Source organism: Sus scrofa, chromosome 2, assembly GCF_054392235.1.
Source record: "Sus scrofa isolate SSC_HxYL_T2T_F1_AM1 chromosome 2, Sscrofa_HxYL_maternal_Yorkshire_Landrace_v2.0, whole genome shotgun sequence".
Taxonomy (NCBI): domain Eukaryota; kingdom Metazoa; phylum Chordata; class Mammalia; order Artiodactyla; family Suidae; genus Sus; species Sus scrofa.
Genome location: NC_139384.1, coordinates 133,553,555 through 133,572,751, shown reverse-complemented (window position 1 = coordinate 133,572,751; position 19,197 = coordinate 133,553,555). Strand labels below are relative to the sequence as shown.

The 19,197-nt window shown below is 34.8% G+C and overlaps 1 protein-coding gene across 14 annotated transcripts in view; it reads right to left on the bottom strand.

The window, feature by feature from the left end:
* The window catches only part of DMXL1 (Dmx like 1), a 141,342-nt gene that overhangs the window by 87,262 nt on the left and 34,883 nt on the right, over window positions 1-19,197 (bottom strand). For 8 of the 14 annotated variants that reach the window (XM_021084664.2, XM_021084666.2, XM_021084667.2 and 5 more), the window contains exons 8-17: window positions 16,250-16,439; window positions 14,560-14,728; window positions 11,208-11,420; window positions 8,314-8,567; window positions 7,513-8,197; window positions 7,301-7,422; window positions 4,963-5,052; window positions 4,780-4,882; window positions 2,015-2,134; window positions 1,212-1,433 (exon numbers count right to left, since the gene is read on the bottom strand). In XM_021084664.2, the coding sequence (XP_020940323.2) occupies window positions 1,212-1,433; window positions 2,015-2,134; window positions 4,780-4,882; window positions 4,963-5,052; window positions 7,301-7,422; window positions 7,513-8,197; window positions 8,314-8,567; window positions 11,208-11,420; window positions 14,560-14,728; window positions 16,250-16,439 (2,168 nt within the window). The remainder of the gene's footprint in view (window positions 1-1,211; window positions 1,434-2,014; window positions 2,135-4,779; window positions 4,883-4,962; window positions 5,053-7,300; window positions 7,423-7,512; window positions 8,198-8,313; window positions 8,568-11,207; window positions 11,421-14,559; window positions 14,729-16,249; window positions 16,440-19,197) is intronic. The other 6 variants (XM_021084665.2, XM_085014349.1, XM_085014350.1 and 3 more) reach the window with 1 other exon arrangement.

Genomic DNA, 19,197 nt, shown 5'->3' with positions numbered 1-19,197 from the left:
TTTCCTTGTATTGATTTTTCTTTCATTAAAATACAAAAAAAAAAAAAATCCAGAATGTAAAAATTATCAGAACACTGTTAATGTTCCCACTAACTTCTGCAATTAGAAAATATTAAGTACCTGATAACATGGTAAACTGAAAAATACTCAAAGTAATCAGTTAAAAAAAAAAGATAGATAAGAAGAAAAGACCAAAAACCCACAGTGTGACTCTGAAAATGAAAGAATTGAGTGATAAAAAGATGGATTTTTGTGTTGGTTTTCTTGATACCCTAGAACAGTGATTCTTGATTTTATGTATATTGGAATCACCTGGAAGGCTTGCCAAAACAAGACTGCTGGCTCCACCCCACGGTATGTGAATCAGTAAGTCTAGGGTATGGTCCAAGAACTTTTATTTCTAATAAGTTACCAAACAATGCTGATGCCACTATTCTGGGGACCACATTTTGAGAACCACTGCCCTAGGATAAGATGATAAATATGCATCAAGAACCACACACTTGGAATCCTTTACAGCACACAGCTCCAGGCAGAACAACCAGTATTATCAAAGCTGACAAATAAGGTACAACCCCATTATTATCTCCACCCTGGAAACTTTCACTTGGTCTCCACAAAAGAGTAATAAAAACTTGTTTTAGAAATCAATATTTAAGACTAAAACTGGCTGACAAATGACAGAGAACATTATGGGAAATTTAAAATTTTAAATTTTAATTTAGGTTACTTAAAGATATTCTTTCCATATCTGCTTCTGTGTGGATTTAAAAAGCAGGAGTGGCCTCTATTTTTTAAATGATTTTTATTTTTTCCATCATAGCTGGTTTACAGTGTTCTGCCAATTTTCTACTGTACAGCAAGGTGACCCAGTCACACATGCGTATATACATTCTTTTATTTTTAAATACACAGTAAGCACTCAGGTATTACAAAGTTTGGTTGCTCTCCTCAAAAAATTTACAAACATGGGAGTTCCCATCATGGCTCCGTGGTTAATGAACCCAACTAGTATCCATGTGGAAGCGGGTTCACATGGCCCCTGCTTAGTGGGTTAAGGATCCCGTGTTGCTGTGAGGTGCGGTGTAGGTCGCAGACGCGGCTTAGATCCTGCGTTGCTGTGGCAGCTGCAGCTCAGATCTGGGAACTTCCATATGCCACTGGTGCGGCCCTAAAAAGACAAAAGACAGTAACAACAAAAAATTACAAACCTGCTGATGGCTTAACACTTATTATCTCAACTCCTTCTGGCAAATGCAACTCTTGGCTATAAACCATTTCTGAAGACAGAGTCAACTTGCTGGTACTCTGAAGATTTGCTCTGCAAGCCTGATACTTCTGTGAAAAAGGGGATAAGATCTTCTCTGGAGAAGAAGAATAATGTTCTTCTGGCTGCCAAACTGCTTCAGATATTTTTGTATCTACATTTTCATCTATATAACATAAAAGAACCAAAAAGCAAGAGGGAAACACTATAAACATTGTAATTGCTTCATTTTACAATTCAAAACTGTCTTACAGGAGTTCCCATCATGTCTCAGTGGTAACAAATCCAACTAGGATCCGTGAGGATGCCTGATCCCTGACCTCACTCAGTGGGTTAAGGATCCAGCATTGCTGTGAGCTGTGGTGTAGGTCACAGATGCATCTCGGATCCTCTGTTGCTATGGCTGTGGCATAGGCCAACAGCTATAGATAGGTCCAATTGGCCCCCTAGTCTGGGAATTTCCATATGCCACAGTGTGGCCTGCAGTGTGGCCCTAAAAAGCAAAATAAAAACAAAAACAACAACAAAAAAAACAAATAAAACCTGTCTTATAAAAGATGAAGTAAACATGTTATGATCCTTCACAGCAAAAAAAAAAAAAAAAAAAAATCAGAATTTCTTTAACAGAAAAACACTACAAATACCCTTTCTTAATGAGAATAATTTTTTAAAAATATCCACAAAATTATCTAACCATACAAAATTTTTAAATTTAAGCTTAAGGTTAAATAAAACTACAAAACTCACCCAATGAGACAGGAATGGACTTTAAGTGCAAATTCCACATGTGTAACATTGAACGGTTATCTTGGGTGCACTCTATTACGATAAGGTAGAATTTTTCAGAAAATCCATTAGGTGAGCTACCTGTTGATACAACATTATTATGAGATAACTTAATAAACACCCAATTAAAAAATTCAAAATTCTTAAAGTTCCAAAGTGGAACGTAATCAACTTTATTTACCACATGAATTTGTACTACCTTAAAATTTTAACAATTATATGTATGCTATGATTAAGTTTCATTACTGAATTGACAAGCTTAAAAAAGTTACATATTATAGTCATCACCCATAACATTGTTCATATAAATGAGACCAGATTAACTAGGTCATGCCTTTTTTTTTTTTTTTTTTGGTCTTTTTGTCTTTTTAGGGCTGCACCTGAGGCATATGGACGTTCCCAGGCTAGGGGTATGATCAGAGCTGTTGCTGTCAGCATATGCCACAGCCACAGCAACACCAGACCCGAGCCACGTCTGCGACCTACACCACAGTTCACGGCAACACCAAATCCTTAACCCATGGAGCGAGGCCAGGGATCGAACCCACAATCTCATGGTTCCTAGTCGGATTCATTTCTGCTGCTCCATGATGGTAATTCCTTGTAGATCATTTCTGAAGCATATGAACTGTGTGATAGATACTTTAACTCAACATGTCATGATGAACGCTGTGTTGCCAAATTTTAAAGTAAATAAGATTCCTAAGGGAATGACCTATTAAAGATGTCTCTAAGAACCAAAATATAAATATTCATCATATGACATACTATTGAAGAAATTTTTTCTTAGTGAAAGCCACACAATTTAAGCAGCACAGAGGTTGCTCAAAGTAGTCTAAAACAAGGCATCTATCTAAAATATATCACAAAATCGGTGGTTAATCATTGCCTGAAAAAAATGAACTTTTTCAAATGATGGACTTTAATTCAAGTTTCGTTAATTATATAAGCTGGTCTGCATTATGTATAAAATTATATGAAGAAAAATTACATTAACTACACAAATCATAGAAATATGAAAAAATCAGAGAGAAACTATTATTAGAGTGTGATGGTTTTGTCCTTTTTGAAATTTGCAAAGTAAAAAAGTTTTCCAAAAAATTGGGAAAGAAGGATAACCATAAATATCTTAAATCACATTGTTTTAAGAGACTAAATGAAAAAGTAACTTTAGTAATATATTATGGCTGAGTTAGGCATTTACATTTTAAGAGTTAAGAGAAAGGAAAGGATAAGAGATCACAATATAAGAAAAAAAGAGCAGAAATCAGTCTATTTCTGACCATTTTAATTAGCAAGAAAGAATGCTCCAATAATGAAAATATCTGTAAAACACCGTTTTCTTGACACTAGAGCAAAATAAGATGAAAGTATAGTCCCTTAGTATTTTTTGGGAAATTCTAATAATGAAAATAATAGTTCCTGAGGTAAAGTCAGTAACAATTACCTGAGTATTTGAAGAAAAACTAGAAAAATTACTTAGTCTTAAAGAAAAAAAGTTAAAAATTGAAGAATCACAGAAAAGAAAATACTAGAATGAAGAGTGTAGCAAAAATCAACCTTAAGCATAGTAGAGTAATTTCCTTAAAAAGTCTTAAAGAGACTTGGATTGTTAACATTTTAAAATTTGTATTAATATTTTAATGCAAAAAAGGGGAAAATAACACTTTGTTGATATAAACAACTCTTTATCCTGTACCTGACATCCTTTTTTTCTCCTTTTTCATATCTTTCAATCATTGTATTTAGGGGTTATATAAACACTACAAGTATTTTTTTCACAGTTCATGCATTCTCAAAGACAACAATAGAAGACTAAGAAAGCAGTGGTAAGAAATTAGACATTCAACATAAAAAAAAAAAGCTCAAAAAAGTACTTATCAAAGATGAGAAAACATGAAAAAAGTGAATAAACAATGTACAAAAGAAAAATAATCTGGAATACAGAATGCAGTTATTAATATAACTTGAGGCTTGATAACTGACTTTTTAAAAATGACTTTTATTTTTTCCATTATAGTTGGTTTACAGAGTTCTGTCAATTTTCTACTGTACAGCAAAGTGCCTCAGTCATGTATATATACATTCTTTTTCTCACATTATCCTCCATCGCAAGTGACTAGATAATAGTTTCCTATCCTATACAGCAGGAATGACAATTGACTTTTAAAATAAGCACCCACTGTACAGTTTCTTGGTAAATAGTTTTTGAGTTTGGTTTGGCTCTGTAATTGAAAATGATAACCAATATATTTTAGCTTTACTTTGTCCTGTTTTCCTTTATGCAAAATGATAGTTAACACTAGGTGGAGGAGTTTAATATTATTTTTAAAACTTTAATTATAAGAGTATTCATTAAGACAGCAATTATAACTTCAAGTTTAAAGCTAATTCTTTAAATTGTAGATTTTTAAAAGGTTCGGTGTCAATATTATCCACATTGTTAGGCCCGGACTCCTCCTATGCAAAGAGTTCTCACACATTAATGATAAAGAACATGCCTATTATGCATTTTAAAAAAAAATAACTGACAAATCCCTTTAATTTTTTCACTGTTATTGCTTTGATAATAAAAAGATACTAATATCTATTAAATATCTCAAATGTACATAGGAAAAATTTAACCTCAAATAGCTAGGAAATATTGTATCAAATTATCTTTATTAACTGCCTAACATACTCTACATCTTATTTCTCATTAGATTAAAAAAAAAATTCTTTTTTACCTGCATCAGAAGATAGTCTGTGTTTTCCCAAATTTTTCTTCTCAAGATTATTCAAAATGAAGTCTTCTTGAAAAACATGAAGCAGTTGGGTTTTTCTGCCCTGCTGAATGTAAATAAATACCAATGTAAATTGACATATATATTATTTGCCTAAAGCAAAGTGGCCAGGAAAAGAATACTTACAAGTTTGGTAATGGGATCTAATGCGATAATGCATCCAGGCCTGGCTGTTGACTGTTGACTTACGATGTTAAACACTTCACCAACATATTTCTGTTTTTGAAAAAAATAGATACCTCCTTTATTAAACAATTAAAAAACAATAACAAATGATGTAAAATTTCAGGCATAAAATATAATAATAAATAAGTTCAAGTGAGACTAAATAAGTGCACAAGTTCCTTTCATTATAAACATTCTAGGATTTTACTAGGGAATTACATAGGAATGAAGAGTCACAGTACACTTGGTACAGAGAAAAACAAAAGCAATGCCTGGTGATTGTTAAGGGGAAAACGTATTTTATATAAATAAGTGTGAAAGACTGACTTTGATCTCATGGAAATGTTCTAAGAATCAATGCTTTTTAAGCATTAATTTTGACAAACAAAGCTAAAAAACAAGTTCACAAACTGTTTACATATGCTGATTTCTTAAGCCACCTATCTCCTGACTGCTCTAGTTAAAGTCACACTGTTAAATTAGATCTTCATCATACTTGATCTATCAGCAGCATTTGATTCTACTGATTACCACCTCCCCCTTGAAATAATTTTCTTCATTTTGGCTTCCATTAGACACCACATTCATGCAATTTTTAACAACGGAATGCCCCAGGGCTCAATCCTTCTATCATTTCTACCTTTCAACTATATGCTCTCCCTCAGTGATCTTATTCAGCTCCACAAATTTATAACCTGTCAACCACTTATTTGCTATTTTCAGCCCAGGCTGCAGTCTTAATTTCAGAGCTCTTAGAGATCAAACAGGCATTTCAAAATCAACATTTCCAAAGCCAGGCTCTTGTATTTCCCTACTTCTCAAAATCAGCTGCTTAGACTTTTTTCTTAACTTCTCACACAATCTCCATTTCTAGTCCAATCCTCACTACTCACATTCAAAACACATCTAGATTTGACCAAATCTTATCATCTTTATTGCTACCACTTGCTACCATTCTAAGTGCCTCTGACTACAGTAATAGCTTCCTGAAGTGATCGCTCTGATACCACTTAAGCTTCCCAAGTCTTATCTAAATAGTAACCAAAGTGATCCTTTTAAAGCCGAACTCACTGTCATTCTCTTCAAGAGTTTCCTTTTCTTATCTGACCAGGCTAACTTTCTGACTTTATCTCTGGCTACTCTCCACCTCACTCACTCTGTACCATCCACAATGGCCTCCTTGCCATTTCTTACACACCAAACATGCTCTGCCCTCAGGATCTTTGTACTGGCTGCTCTTCTTCCTGAAATACTCTTATCTCTAAATACCCATATAGGTAGCTCCTTCATTTCCTTTAGGTTTTTACTGCAATGGTACCATTTCACTGAGGCTTTCCCTGACCAGCACTTTAGCTGGCACTCCCCACTACATATGCAACACTTTCTCCAAAGTATTTATTAATATATTTTTACCTTTTACCTATATTTCTTCACTAGAATGTTAGCTCATATATTTATCTGTTTTGCTCACAGCTATATTCCCAGCACTTAAAACAATTACTGAAAAATAGAAGGCCCTAAATACAGATGCTTCTACAGTTACACTATATACGTGTTTTCAAAAAACTTTGTGTTCTGCAAAACCATGCAATAATAATAACTTAGGAAGAAAACAAGACTGGAGCAGACCACTGACAACTCTGCAACTCTGCAACCAGAACATTAACAAAGGCATTAATTGGTAGTTGAGAAGACTGGTTGAATCTCCTAAACAACAAGCTCAGTATGGCTGAAGGTGACCTCAGGGCATATTTTAAAACATCAAACCCAAAAGAATGGAAATACTGGCTGGAGGTGCTTAGACACTGCATATGGTGGGTAGCTATTAGTTGGGCACAGGAACAAGAGCCCTTTGTCCTAAGAAAAAAACCTTTGCAATGGTGTTGAAAGGACTTTTGCTGATAGTGCAATCATCCTGAAAGCTTTTTTCTTTCTCCGTTAAGATTAAAATTCCACTCCTGTTATTTTACCTTCTCTTGCTAAAAAAAACCTATAGATGAACCAACATAACTTCTACACTATACTGCCAATAGTCACCATTGATCTCTGAGTGAAGAAGTATTACAGAAATGCAGATCGTAGGACACTAGACTCTACTTTTGTGAGAAATTAAAGATATGATTTCTTTTTAAAGGTGGTTAAGAGCACTGTAAGAGTACAATGCAAATGTGAAAAAAATAAAAATAGACACATTTTATTATAAATTATATGTCACAATTGTAGAACATGCTCAATAAGTATAAATTAAGTACTAAAAAACATCATATTATATTTTTAGTTTTAAAAGCCAATTACTTACAGAAATTTCAGGATTGGAAAGCTCATACAAAAGTTTCTTGGCATCAATAACTGCTTCATATAATCTCAGATACTGCCCATCACTTGCTACAAAGCATGCACTAGGAGAATTGCAGTACGCACCTAGAAGTATTTTTAAAACATGTGAAATTTAACCTTTAAGCAATAATGTCAGAAAATCTAAATTTCCCAAATAAAAACCAGAATGCTTACCTAGACAGTAACTGGGTATAAGAGTTGGAAGCCATGCCACATTGGAAAATGCAGAAACATGAAGAGAATTAATTCGAGCAAGCTCAGAAACACCTCCAGAAAAAGACAATGGCCCAACTGGATCAACTCTCCAAAGAATAAGCTCACTGTAAACTGCATTGGGATCCTGAAGGGCCATATCAATAGTTCTTTTATTCTGTTGTCCCAAAGAACATTCTTCAATATTCACAGCATCATAAGGTTGCTTTTGGTTATCAACATCTGGTGTCCTTAATGCATTATGGTGTGACGTTGTCAGCAATAATGGTAATACTGAATGACAAGCTAAATCATTAAGATGAAAGCGATGACCACAGTATCTGGATTTGTGGGAAATACTGAGAACTGTAGAAAAAGCAGATTCTTCAGCAAAACTGACCAACCACTGATTCAGAGAGCCATCAGCATGCTTTGAGATCATCATGACATTAGGGGTAAAAATACTTAATTTTAAACTATTAGTGGATTTACTATGACCAGAAGAGATAAGCATTGACGTGGAACGTGTCAGGCTGGAAGGTTTTTGTTTCCCTTGTTGAATAGCCAGGTCGACATTCTTCGTACAGGCATACATCACTATGCTTCTACAGAGAGAGTTTGCATCACCTGTGGGGAAAGCTACAGGAATTCTGGAAACAAAGGACACCTAGAAGTAAGAAAATAAACGTTAAAGTGCATGAAATTATAAAAAGAGGTTTTACCGAACAGTACTAACCTAATATTTAACAAAAAGTAGCTCTCCAGAGATCATAAAAATTGTACCTGTACTTGACGAAACATACCAGGCTGGTATTCGTCCAGCCAATCCACATGCCAAACTAGCAAAGAACCATCCATGGGATGAATACTGAATAGCATGTCTGCATTTTTACTCCATTCTGAGAGAAGTACTTCAATCTGATGATCAATGGCAGCTGAGGGCAATGGTGCGAAACTTGAATTTGGTACCAATTTATCATTGCCCAATTCCTTCTTTTCATGATTTACTTTCAGATCATCAACACCGTCATCCATTTCTACAAGCAAAAGGTTCATAATCCAAGTAAGTGCAATCAGCTACTACTATGAATGAAGAAATATTTATAAAAATGCATTCAAGATGAAAAACACAGGTTTTCATATAAATAAGAAATGGGTTTCCCTTGAAAAATACCTGCTCCAGGAATACAAGGCCATTGAAGTTAACTCTGTAATCAGGAAGAAGGCTTAAAGGGCTGAGTCAGTGGATTATTAGTATAAGGACTAATATTGGACTGGAAAATAGGTAAACTAATTTCTAAACTCAGATATACCACAAATAACTACACAGAAGAAAGACTACTTCTCTGGATCTTAGCTTTGCTCCTATTAAAATGATGGAATTGGGGGAATTCTCATTTTGGCATAGAGGAAACGAATCCAACTAGTATCCATGAGGATGTGGGTTCGATCCCTGGCCATACTCAGTGGGTCAGGGATCCAGTGTTGTTGTGAGCTGTGGTGTAGGTCGCTCTGATCCCGTGTTGCTGTAGTTGTGGTGTAGGCTGGCAGCTATAGCTCTGATCCGACCCCTAGCCTGGGAACTTCCATATGACAAGGGTATGGCCCTAAAAAATTAAGCAATAAATAAATAAAATGAATTAAATTAAACAAGAGAGTTGGAATTGGGCTGAATTTTTAAAATATATTATTGGAATGTAATGTGTACTTTCCTCATAGTATCAGATCCAAAAAACCTGAGTACTACATTAGCTTTTCTCTGGTATAAGCACTTAAAACTGATATGACATCTTAAAGAAACCATTTTAAAGAAATACATTAATACTGCCCGAACTCCAGATGTTCTTTAACACACAGGTAATTAAAAATAAATTAGTATACCAACTTATTGATAGAGGTAAATATGTATATTCTGACCTCTATGTCAAATATCCTAGCCCCTGTTCCTGATTAGAAATACAGAGCCTTTCTTGAAATTCCCACTGTGGTGCAGGGGGTGAGGAATCCAACTTCAGCAGCTCAGGTTGCTGCAGAGGTGGGGGTTCAATCCCTAGCCTGGCACGAAAGGTTAAAGGATCTGGTGTTGTCACAATCGCAGTGAAGGTAGCAGCTGCGGCTCAGATTCAATCCCTGGCCCAGGAGCTTCCATACACCAGGTTAAAAAAAAAAAAAAGAAAAAGAAAAGAAATATAGAGCCTTTCTTAAAGAGACTCTCAAAAACTGTGAGACTGTTTACCAGATTTTAAAAAATTAGTCAAGACATATAAATCATTAAGAAAAAGAACAACAGAAAATTCGGCAAAAGGCATGAAGAGGTAAACCACAAAAGGGCTAAGGTAATTCTGTTCAATTTTAACTTGAGAAAATACAAAGTAAAATAAGATGCCATTTGCCTACACCAACTGAGCAAAAAGCAATATAACAAGATCCAGTGTGGGAGTTTCCTGATGGCCTAAGCTTTTAAGGACTTGGCATTGTCACTGCTATGGCTCTGGTACAACTCCTTGCCTGGGAACCTCTATAATCCAAGAGTACAACCAAAAATAAATAAATAAACAAGTCCCCGGAGTACAACTTCAACTTTTTTTTTTTTGCTTTTTTTTTAGGGCTGCACATGCAGCACATGGATGTTCCCAGGCTAAAGGGTCAAATCAGAGCTACAGCTGCCAGCCTACGCCACAGCCATAGCAATGCCAGACCTGAGCCGGTCTGAGACCTATACCGGATCCTTAACTCACTGAGTGAGGCCAGGGATTGAACCCACAACCTCATGGTTCCTAATCGGATTCATTTCTGCTGTGCCACAAAGGGAACTCCCCCAGAGTACAACTTTTTCAAAAACTACCTTTATACATATATTTGTATGAACCCAGAAAAGAATAAATCTGGAAGGACACTCATCCCAAACTTAACAATACAGAAACTTTATACTGTCTATAGAGTTTGATTTTTTTTTCTAATGAACACATATAATCTTACAAATAAAATAAAACTTTCTAAAAACAATAACATTTTTGGATGTCCTGCTGTGGTGCAGTGGGTTAATGATCTGACTTGTCTCTGTGGAGGCACTGGTTTGATCCTTGGCCCAGAACAGTGGGTTAAGGATCCAGTATTGCTGCAGCTGTGGCTCAGGTCACAGCTCTGACTCAGACTCAATCTCTGGCCCAGGAACTTCTGTATGTCATTTGTGTATCTGGCAAAAAAAATTTTTTTTTTTTGCTTGCTCTTTCAACTCCACTGAGGTTAAATTCACGAAGTTCAATGCAGAGCTTAAGGTCTTGATATAATGCTTCTCAAACTTTAATATATATACAAATCACTGGGAATTTCATTAAATTTCAGATTCTCGTTCAGTAGCTCTAGGTGGAGTTTGAGACTGTGCATCCCTAACAATGTCAATGCTGCTAGTCCACAAATAGTCCTCTAAGTAGTATGGTCATTGTGGCTGATAGAAACAGTAGTACAGAGAATTCTAAAGTCCCGTATCATCATGAGGAAGAAAGCCAGGTGGAAAAAGAACATCTACACTGGATTATTATGAGCAACTTCAAATATGCATGACACTACTGCAATTTTGACGGTTACTTCTAACAGTAGCTGGTATTACCCTAATATAAAAATCTTCGCTATTTTGAACAAAATTTTATATTTTTTTATCCTTCTTAAAGCTTTACCTTCATCAGATTTTACATCTGCCTGATTAGAGTCTTCTACACTGGTCTCAGAAGATGGTTGTTCAAAACTTTTTCTAAGTTGTTGTAAAAAGACTTCCATGGATAAAGTAAAATGCAACTCTTTATTATTTAGCCAGTGTACCACAAAAGGTCCACTCTTCTCTTCATTTTCACTTAGACTCAGGGATGTAATAGAAGGAAGAAGCGGAATGTCTAGAAAGAGCAATAAGAATAAAACAATTAAAATTTTTATCATTTTAGCATACAGAACATTCAGGTCTCTTATTTTTATTATACACTATTACATTTATCTTTAAACCTCTGACATATATTTTATTTAACCTATAATGAAGACTCCAAATATAATGGTTGCAACAATTATTATTAAAGAAAACAGACATAAATGGTAAATTTAACTTACTTATTATAAAGATAAAATACATTCTAGTCATACAGCCTAACTTATTTCTACACACATACATGTATATTTTTCTTTGATTCTATAAAATATTCTCATTAAGAAATATGCCTATAATTTGCAGATGTGCTAATAGGGTAGTCTTCATAATTTACATACAAACTTTGGTTAGAAAGTATTTTAACCTGATCTACCATTAAAAATGCCATCATCAAGTTGTCAAAAGAACTAGTGATATGTTTATCTCATAGCGACAATTTTCTTTTACTTAGATACTACTTATTTATTAGCACCAAGGTTGAAGTTAGAAAGTATGAAATTGAGGTTCCCTTCTTATATTCAAGAAAGGTATTTAAGACAAACCAACTCGGCTGGAAAAAAATTGTTCGAGAGTTCCCGTTGTGGCTCAGCGGTAATGTACCTGCTACCCATGAGGACACAGGTTTGATCCCTGGCCTCGATCAGTGGGTTAAGGATCTGGCATTGCCATGAGTTGTGGTATAGGTCGCAGATGTGGCTCAGGTACCGCACTGCTGTGGCTGTGGTGTGCCAGCAGCTCCAATTCAATCCCCGTCCTGGGAACTTCTCGTGGCCCTAAATAAAAAGAAAAAAAAAAATTTTTTTTCCTTGATATTACTTTTGATATCACTGGTGAACTAAGTATACTGAAGCACAAATTCAGAGTGAACTGTGAAAACATGATAATCCTTAATTAACAGAGATAAAGAAAAAAAAATATCTATTATATTAAATTAAATCCAAATCTAGATCGCACTAGTGTCTGCTGAACAGTAAAGGCTGGAATGGATTAAGAAAAGGTAAATAATTTTCTCCAGAACAAATCTGTTGATTTTTTTTAAAAAAAGAGATAAATAATTTGAGTTATATGTTCAAACACAGTCTACTGTTAGACACCAATAGAATCAGTACTATATGGGATGAACAATAAAGGAAAGGATAAAAGAATCTTCTCTGCGTCCCTTGTATTGTAGGCAGGTTCTAAGTGTTGACAGACATTATCTAATCCAAGAGCTCTGTTTCTAACTATATATTCTTTAGTAGAATTATTTGACTAATATTTATCTACCCCATACCTGGTTATATGATTCATGAGCACAAGGATCACACGGTTTTGATCACTCCAGTTTCTTCCACTATCTCTAGTTCCTATACTGGCACAGACAACACTCAATAAAAGCCCTGAAGGGTTGAACTCCCAATCTCATTCTTCCTAGGTGGATACACAATAGTGCCCCCAAGAAACTTAATGGTAGGATTTTCTGATTTTCAACTTACAACCAACCCAAAAGAGTTAAGCAATGTATGAAGAATATCACAGGCTTAGTTGTTGAGTACACAATAAGGAGGGGCTTATGTTGACTTTTAGCAGAAGCTTTCTGGATGAAAAGAAACTCACTTTTCTTTTGGCTCCTGACCTCACTCAAATAACTTGGTAAAGTCATTTTTATGAGAAATCTTCATGGAAAGAGTATAAGAACTAGAACTAAAAGAACATATTATCATGAACTCCTCTCCTGTCTACTTCTATTAATGGACAAATAAGTTGAAGCCAAATCTGAACTGGGCCTTGAGAAAGAAACAGAACATTGAGAAAGGTTATTCTAACAGATCTAATTTGGGGAAAGTAATTCTCCACACGGTCTAATATAGCTCCTAATATTACTATTTTCCTTTGAATTATTCTATATGTATCATTTTTTCTTAGGTTCATACAATCTAAAGAAAGGTTTTTGAGTTTTCCTTATTGGGAGGTAGTCATAGAGATGCTACATTGAAACTTAGGGTTTCTTCTCCCCTAATACCTTAGCCTTTTTCCATAAAAGTAAGAATTTGAGCTTTCTTTATTCTCAAAATATTGTCCTTTACTCAGCAGATACTTTCAAAATTATTCCAAAGATCTTAGAGTTGCCTGCAGATACTATAAAACTCACAGTACGTTTTTATAAGATAATAATATAATCTTTAATAAAAATTATTCAATATTCTCACATTTACATTTTCTTGGCTCACTGATTTTTTTAAACCTGAGACTGTTGAAAATCAAATAAAAACTAAAAAAAATCAGAATACTCTTCACTCCTACCACAAATACTTCCACACTTTAATTGATCAAAGCATTTCTCACTTTAATTCAAGTAACTAGTAGACCATATCTATTGCTGTATTTCCTTGAAGAATGCAATAGTCCAAATCCAATGTGCTATGTGGACACAGGTTATGCATAATTTATGTTTAAGAATATCTCAAAGTATACAAAAACTCATCAATAGTGGTTGTCTTCTGAGGAGGAAGACTTGAGTGGGATAGAGGTGAAAGAAGCATATCATGTAAAATATTGTTTCTAACTTTTTTCCCCAGTAATATTCTAAAGTTCCACTATAAATGATCCAACTGTGCCCACTTAGTTTTTAAACTCACAGAAAAGACCTAATAAGCACTTAAATCTTTAAATTCATAGATAGATCCTTCAATCTGTTTCACAGCATACATGTGACTACAGAGATAAGTTTCTTAATTCCTCTAATTGTAACTTCTACATATTTCTGCTCAATTTCTGAAATGGCTCCAAATATCAAGTACAAAACACACTGGTTTTATTTCAACAACTACACAATAATTACAAAATATTAGTCTGAGGTGTTAACCTCTAGGTTAAGTACTAGCTCAGATCTTAATTTTTGAATAAACTAAAACAGATTATCTAAATGACCTATCAAGGTCAAAAATCATAGCCTTAAAAAGCAAACAAGTAAACAAAAGCTTCTTTTTGTGTAATCAGTGAGCTAGCTATAATGAAAAGTTAAGCAAGTCAACTACAATTTTTTACTTATTCAAAATGTAAAAGTATAACTTACTTGTTATAAAATCAATTTAGTCAACTTGAAAAGCATTTTCCGAACAGTGCTTTATTACCTGTGGCTGGGTTGATGCTGGCTGCAATATGAAAGTGGCAAAGTGCATTGGCATGCAGTGGAGTGTTCCTGTGAACCTGATGAGGATCTTGCTGATGTGGCAGGTATCCAGTATGTGCTACAAGTGCAAGGGATCTCCTACGACCCCTACGAAAATGTTTCAGATTTACCTTTGTGAACAAAAAAACAAAGTTAAACAATGCAAAACAAAGTAAAACTAATGCCTATGTTGTCATAAGCATATAGGTATAGGTTACATAATGACTATCAGACATTACACATATCCTATTTCAAATAAGTTTATATGAACAAATACCTTGCAGTATTTTTGTACAGCAAACTTAAAACTTGAAATAAGCTTGGAACTTAGATGAACTCTTCTTTTAACCATCAAGTAATCCTTTAAATTTTATTTAATATTTTCTAATAATTAATTTATCAAACTTAATAAAGTTTACAATTTGCCTGTGGAAAATGATGTCTCTATGCATACTGCTCTCTTTGAATCACAATTTGCTTCCTATGACCATAAAACACTGAATAATATTATCATTATACATTAGGATTATATTTCATAGTTTACAATGTACTCTCACATAGATCATCTTGTTTGATCCATAAGGCAGACAATGCAAATATTGTTATTCTCATCTCTCATATGATAAAATAGTTTATACAGAACCCAAAGTCACCTAAAAGTGAAATAAGAGTCTTCAAGTTCCCAGTCAAGGACTTCTTTCAATTATTATTACATACAACCATTCTATCAGCTGTTGAGTCTCTATACAATATATACTTAATTATATACTGTGCCATTAGAGCACTGCCTAAGTTTGATAAATAGTTGTTCCATAATCATATAAAACATTCAAAGATAAATCATTTTTAGGTCATTTTCTATTTTCAATATTAGGAAAATAGTAAGAAATATCTCTGTCTATGTTTAATTAGCCCCAACATCAAAAAACGACTTTTACTTTCCATACTATAATAATTAATAAAATAAACAATTCAATTTCTTGGGGTTTCTAAAGAAAACAAATACAGATCAGATTTTAATAAACTAATCATTCTTGTAATAATGACAGCACAAAACAAGCTCTAAAGAATATAATACATTATTTTTACAGTCAATTCTTTGCATTCTCAGATCTTTATTTTATATTATTTTGGCTAAGTCGAGTATAATCATCCTTTTGTTATCATCTGTTAACCTAAGGTTAACCTAAGTTCCTGTCATAGCTCAACGGAAATGAATGTGACTAGCATCCATGAGGATGCAGGTTTGATCCCTGGCCTTGCTCAATGGGTTAAGGATCTGGTGTTGCCGTGAGCTATGGTGTAAGCTGCAGATGCAGCTTGAATCCCATGTTCCTGTGGCTGTGGTGTAGGCTGGCGGCTCCTGCTCTGATTTGACCCTTAATCTGGGAATCTCCGTATGCCACTGTTGCAGACCTAAAAAAAAAAAAAAAAAAAAAAAAAAAGGTTAACTTCATAATCAGAGACAGTTTTATTCTAGACAAAATTCTTCAGAATACTTGAACCCTCAAAAACTGAAAATTTTCTGAGAATTGTTTTCCTAAGACACATATATTTTTTCATAACTATCCATGACTTTGAATATTAATTAAGATGAATGTTAAAAAAGGTTTTAAAACTTGTAGGAAATAACATCTAACAAAAACACTCACATCTAAAGCATTGTGAACTCGTTCTTTACTGGTAACATTTCTCTTGAAGTTATTTGTTAAATTAATTGGTTCAGTCCAATGGCTGCAGTCACCTCCATAGAGTAAACAATCATTTGGTAAAAATGTCTCTACCCAAAGACGACATACATTATCTTTGCAGCAGGTCAACAGTACATTACATACAGAAGCCCTAAGGAATAAAAAGATTTTAGAGGCAAAAATATAAATTTCTCATGGTATCACATTCTACAATGTTTCTGTAATTATTTAAATGTACACAACTAAGGTATCAATGGAGAAAATGTTAATATACATTTATGCAACACATTTAGTCAAAACCATTACTATTGAGTTGGGCATTTTATTTCATCACAGCAAATGCCTGCTAACCTATTTCTCTTCTATCTAGAACTCAGTAGTCCCTATATCAATAATCTAAGATTCTTCAGATATCCAAAAAACTGAGATCATGTCATAATCGCTCTATTAATAAGCAAAGAAAAAACCCTTCATCTTCTAATAAAATTTTCTGATTCATTCAGTAGCTGCTTATTTGAATCATTTCATAATGTTTCATTTTTACTTCCTGTAAAGGTACATACATGCACACTTGTCATTAATAAGATGCAGTAACTATTTAATACACTTACTGTCTCCTTTCCTAAGATAGATGCTAAAAGCAGTCAGGTTCAAGAACAGAACACTCATGATAAAATATGTATTAGCCACCTCCTTCTTCAGTCATTCTTGACTTTTAGGGAATTTACTGTCTTGACACCCCACAAAATAAAAGCAAAACAGGAATTCCCTTATGAAATAGTGGGTTAAGGATCTGGTATTGTCACTGCTGTGGCTCACATTCAATCCCTGGCCTGGGAACTTTCACACGCCATGGATGTAGACAATAAATAAATAAATAAATAAATAAATAAATAAAACCCAAACAATTACATATACTTTAATATACCCCATAAGCATCAAGAGCTCAAAGGTTGAAGCCCTACCAGCAACAACTACCTTTCTATTGCATAACTCTAGGAATTCAGAAAAAAAAAAAAGTTGCAAGGTCTTGTAACAGACATTTATTCAAAAAGTATCTAGCTGACTAAAAAAGAACAATCAGTACAAAGTTTCTATTATAACTTAGTAAGCTAAAAATAATAAAATTAAAATATTCTGTACTAGTCATTTTTTAAAGCATATCTGCCTGATTTTAAAAGAACAACAGCAAAGGGAACACAGCATGTTTTGTCTTGGTAGCTCTCTCCTTCAGGTTCTCTCCTCTGCTCTAACAGCTCTCTCCCTCCCCCTTCTTCCTCATGTCTACATCTCTGCTTTTCTCCCCATTCCATCCACTCTCTGGGCTTCTCTCCCTCTTCCTTCTCCTAAAATTCTCTGCTTCTCAGCCTCTCTAAGCCACCCTCCCTTTCCACCTTTCCTTTTATCTCTCACCTCTACATCTCCTACGGCCCCCTCCTTCTTCTTAACTTACCTCTGTTTCTCCTTCCTTTCCTCATCCTTATGCCTCTCCCTCCTCCATTTCTTCTCTTTTTCCCTCTATCCCACACTGACCTTTTCCTTTCTCCTTCCCTCTTTTTTTTTAGTTTCTCTCTAGTACACTCACATACACACAAGCAGTGGCAATGAGATTAAAAAATAAACAGAAACAGAAGAAAACACATCACAAGCAATATGGAAAGTTCAAAGTTCATAGTGCCCATCAGTAAATGAAAGAATGGGAAGCCTTATAAAAGAAAAAGCAGAAGATAGGAGACTAAAGGGCTGAAAAGATGGCAATCAGGAGAGGTACAGGAACTTAGGCAAGTCCAACAAAATGAGCTAGAAAGGTGCACTCAGAAGCATGGACAGGGCTTAGACTGTGGAGTGTGGGCAGCAGCCCCAGGGTGACTCTCTTCAGGATACCACACCTTACAAATAGTACAAATAGCTAGCAGGTAATATAAACATGTCATGGAAGAAAAACCTCAGTGTATCTGAGGCATTTCTCAGGCAATAACTCCCTTCCTCACCTCTTCATCAAAGTATTTTATTATCTCTTCAATAAGCATATCATATTCAGGTATAGCACCCCCCAAATACAACCTTATTGAGGGCAACTATATGATGGTTAAGTGTCTGCAAAACCTGTCCTATCTTGCTATGTTTTTTTTTGTCCTTTTGCCTTTTCTGGGGCTGCTCCCATGGCATATGGAGATTCCCAGGCTAGGGGTCTAATCAGAGCTGTAGCCGCTGGCCTACGTCAGAGCCACAGCAACATGGGATCCAAGCCGCGTCTGCAACCTACACCATAGCTCACGGCAACACCAGATCCTTAATCCACTGAGCAAGGCCAGGGATCGAACCACTTCGCCACAATGGGAACTCCAAACTAAGATGGTTTTGAAACCAGTTATGTAGAATCCTTTTTTTGGAGCTTTTTGGAGATATAACCAAACCTCCCAACCTGCCCTACATTCATCAATTTTTAATGTATATACAAGTATATGCTCATTACAAACATTTCCTGAATCCTCTCTCAAGCCAGCAGACCCCTTGAATAAAGTATTACCATTTGACTGAGCACCTTAATTTCATGTTAAAAACAAAGCACCTATTTCACTCACTGAAGATGCAATATCAGAGAGAACAACAGTCTTTGGTAAGATCTCTTTCATTCTCATGAAAAAGGGTCAACTTTCCCACTACATACCTGTAGGCACCTGGTAAAATAAAAATGAAAACTAAAAGAACTAAGGGAGAATATTATTCTTTAATATGGATCCAAAAGTGAAGTCCTAGAAATCTCTAAAAAGATGCCATGACTAACAGAAAAGTCTAGTTCTATATCACAGTTCCCAGTGCTGCATAATTTAGTTGATAACAGAAGAACGAACATAGGCATGGGGAAAAATAAACCTGCTATGCCTTTTTGTTGTCACCAGGTATTG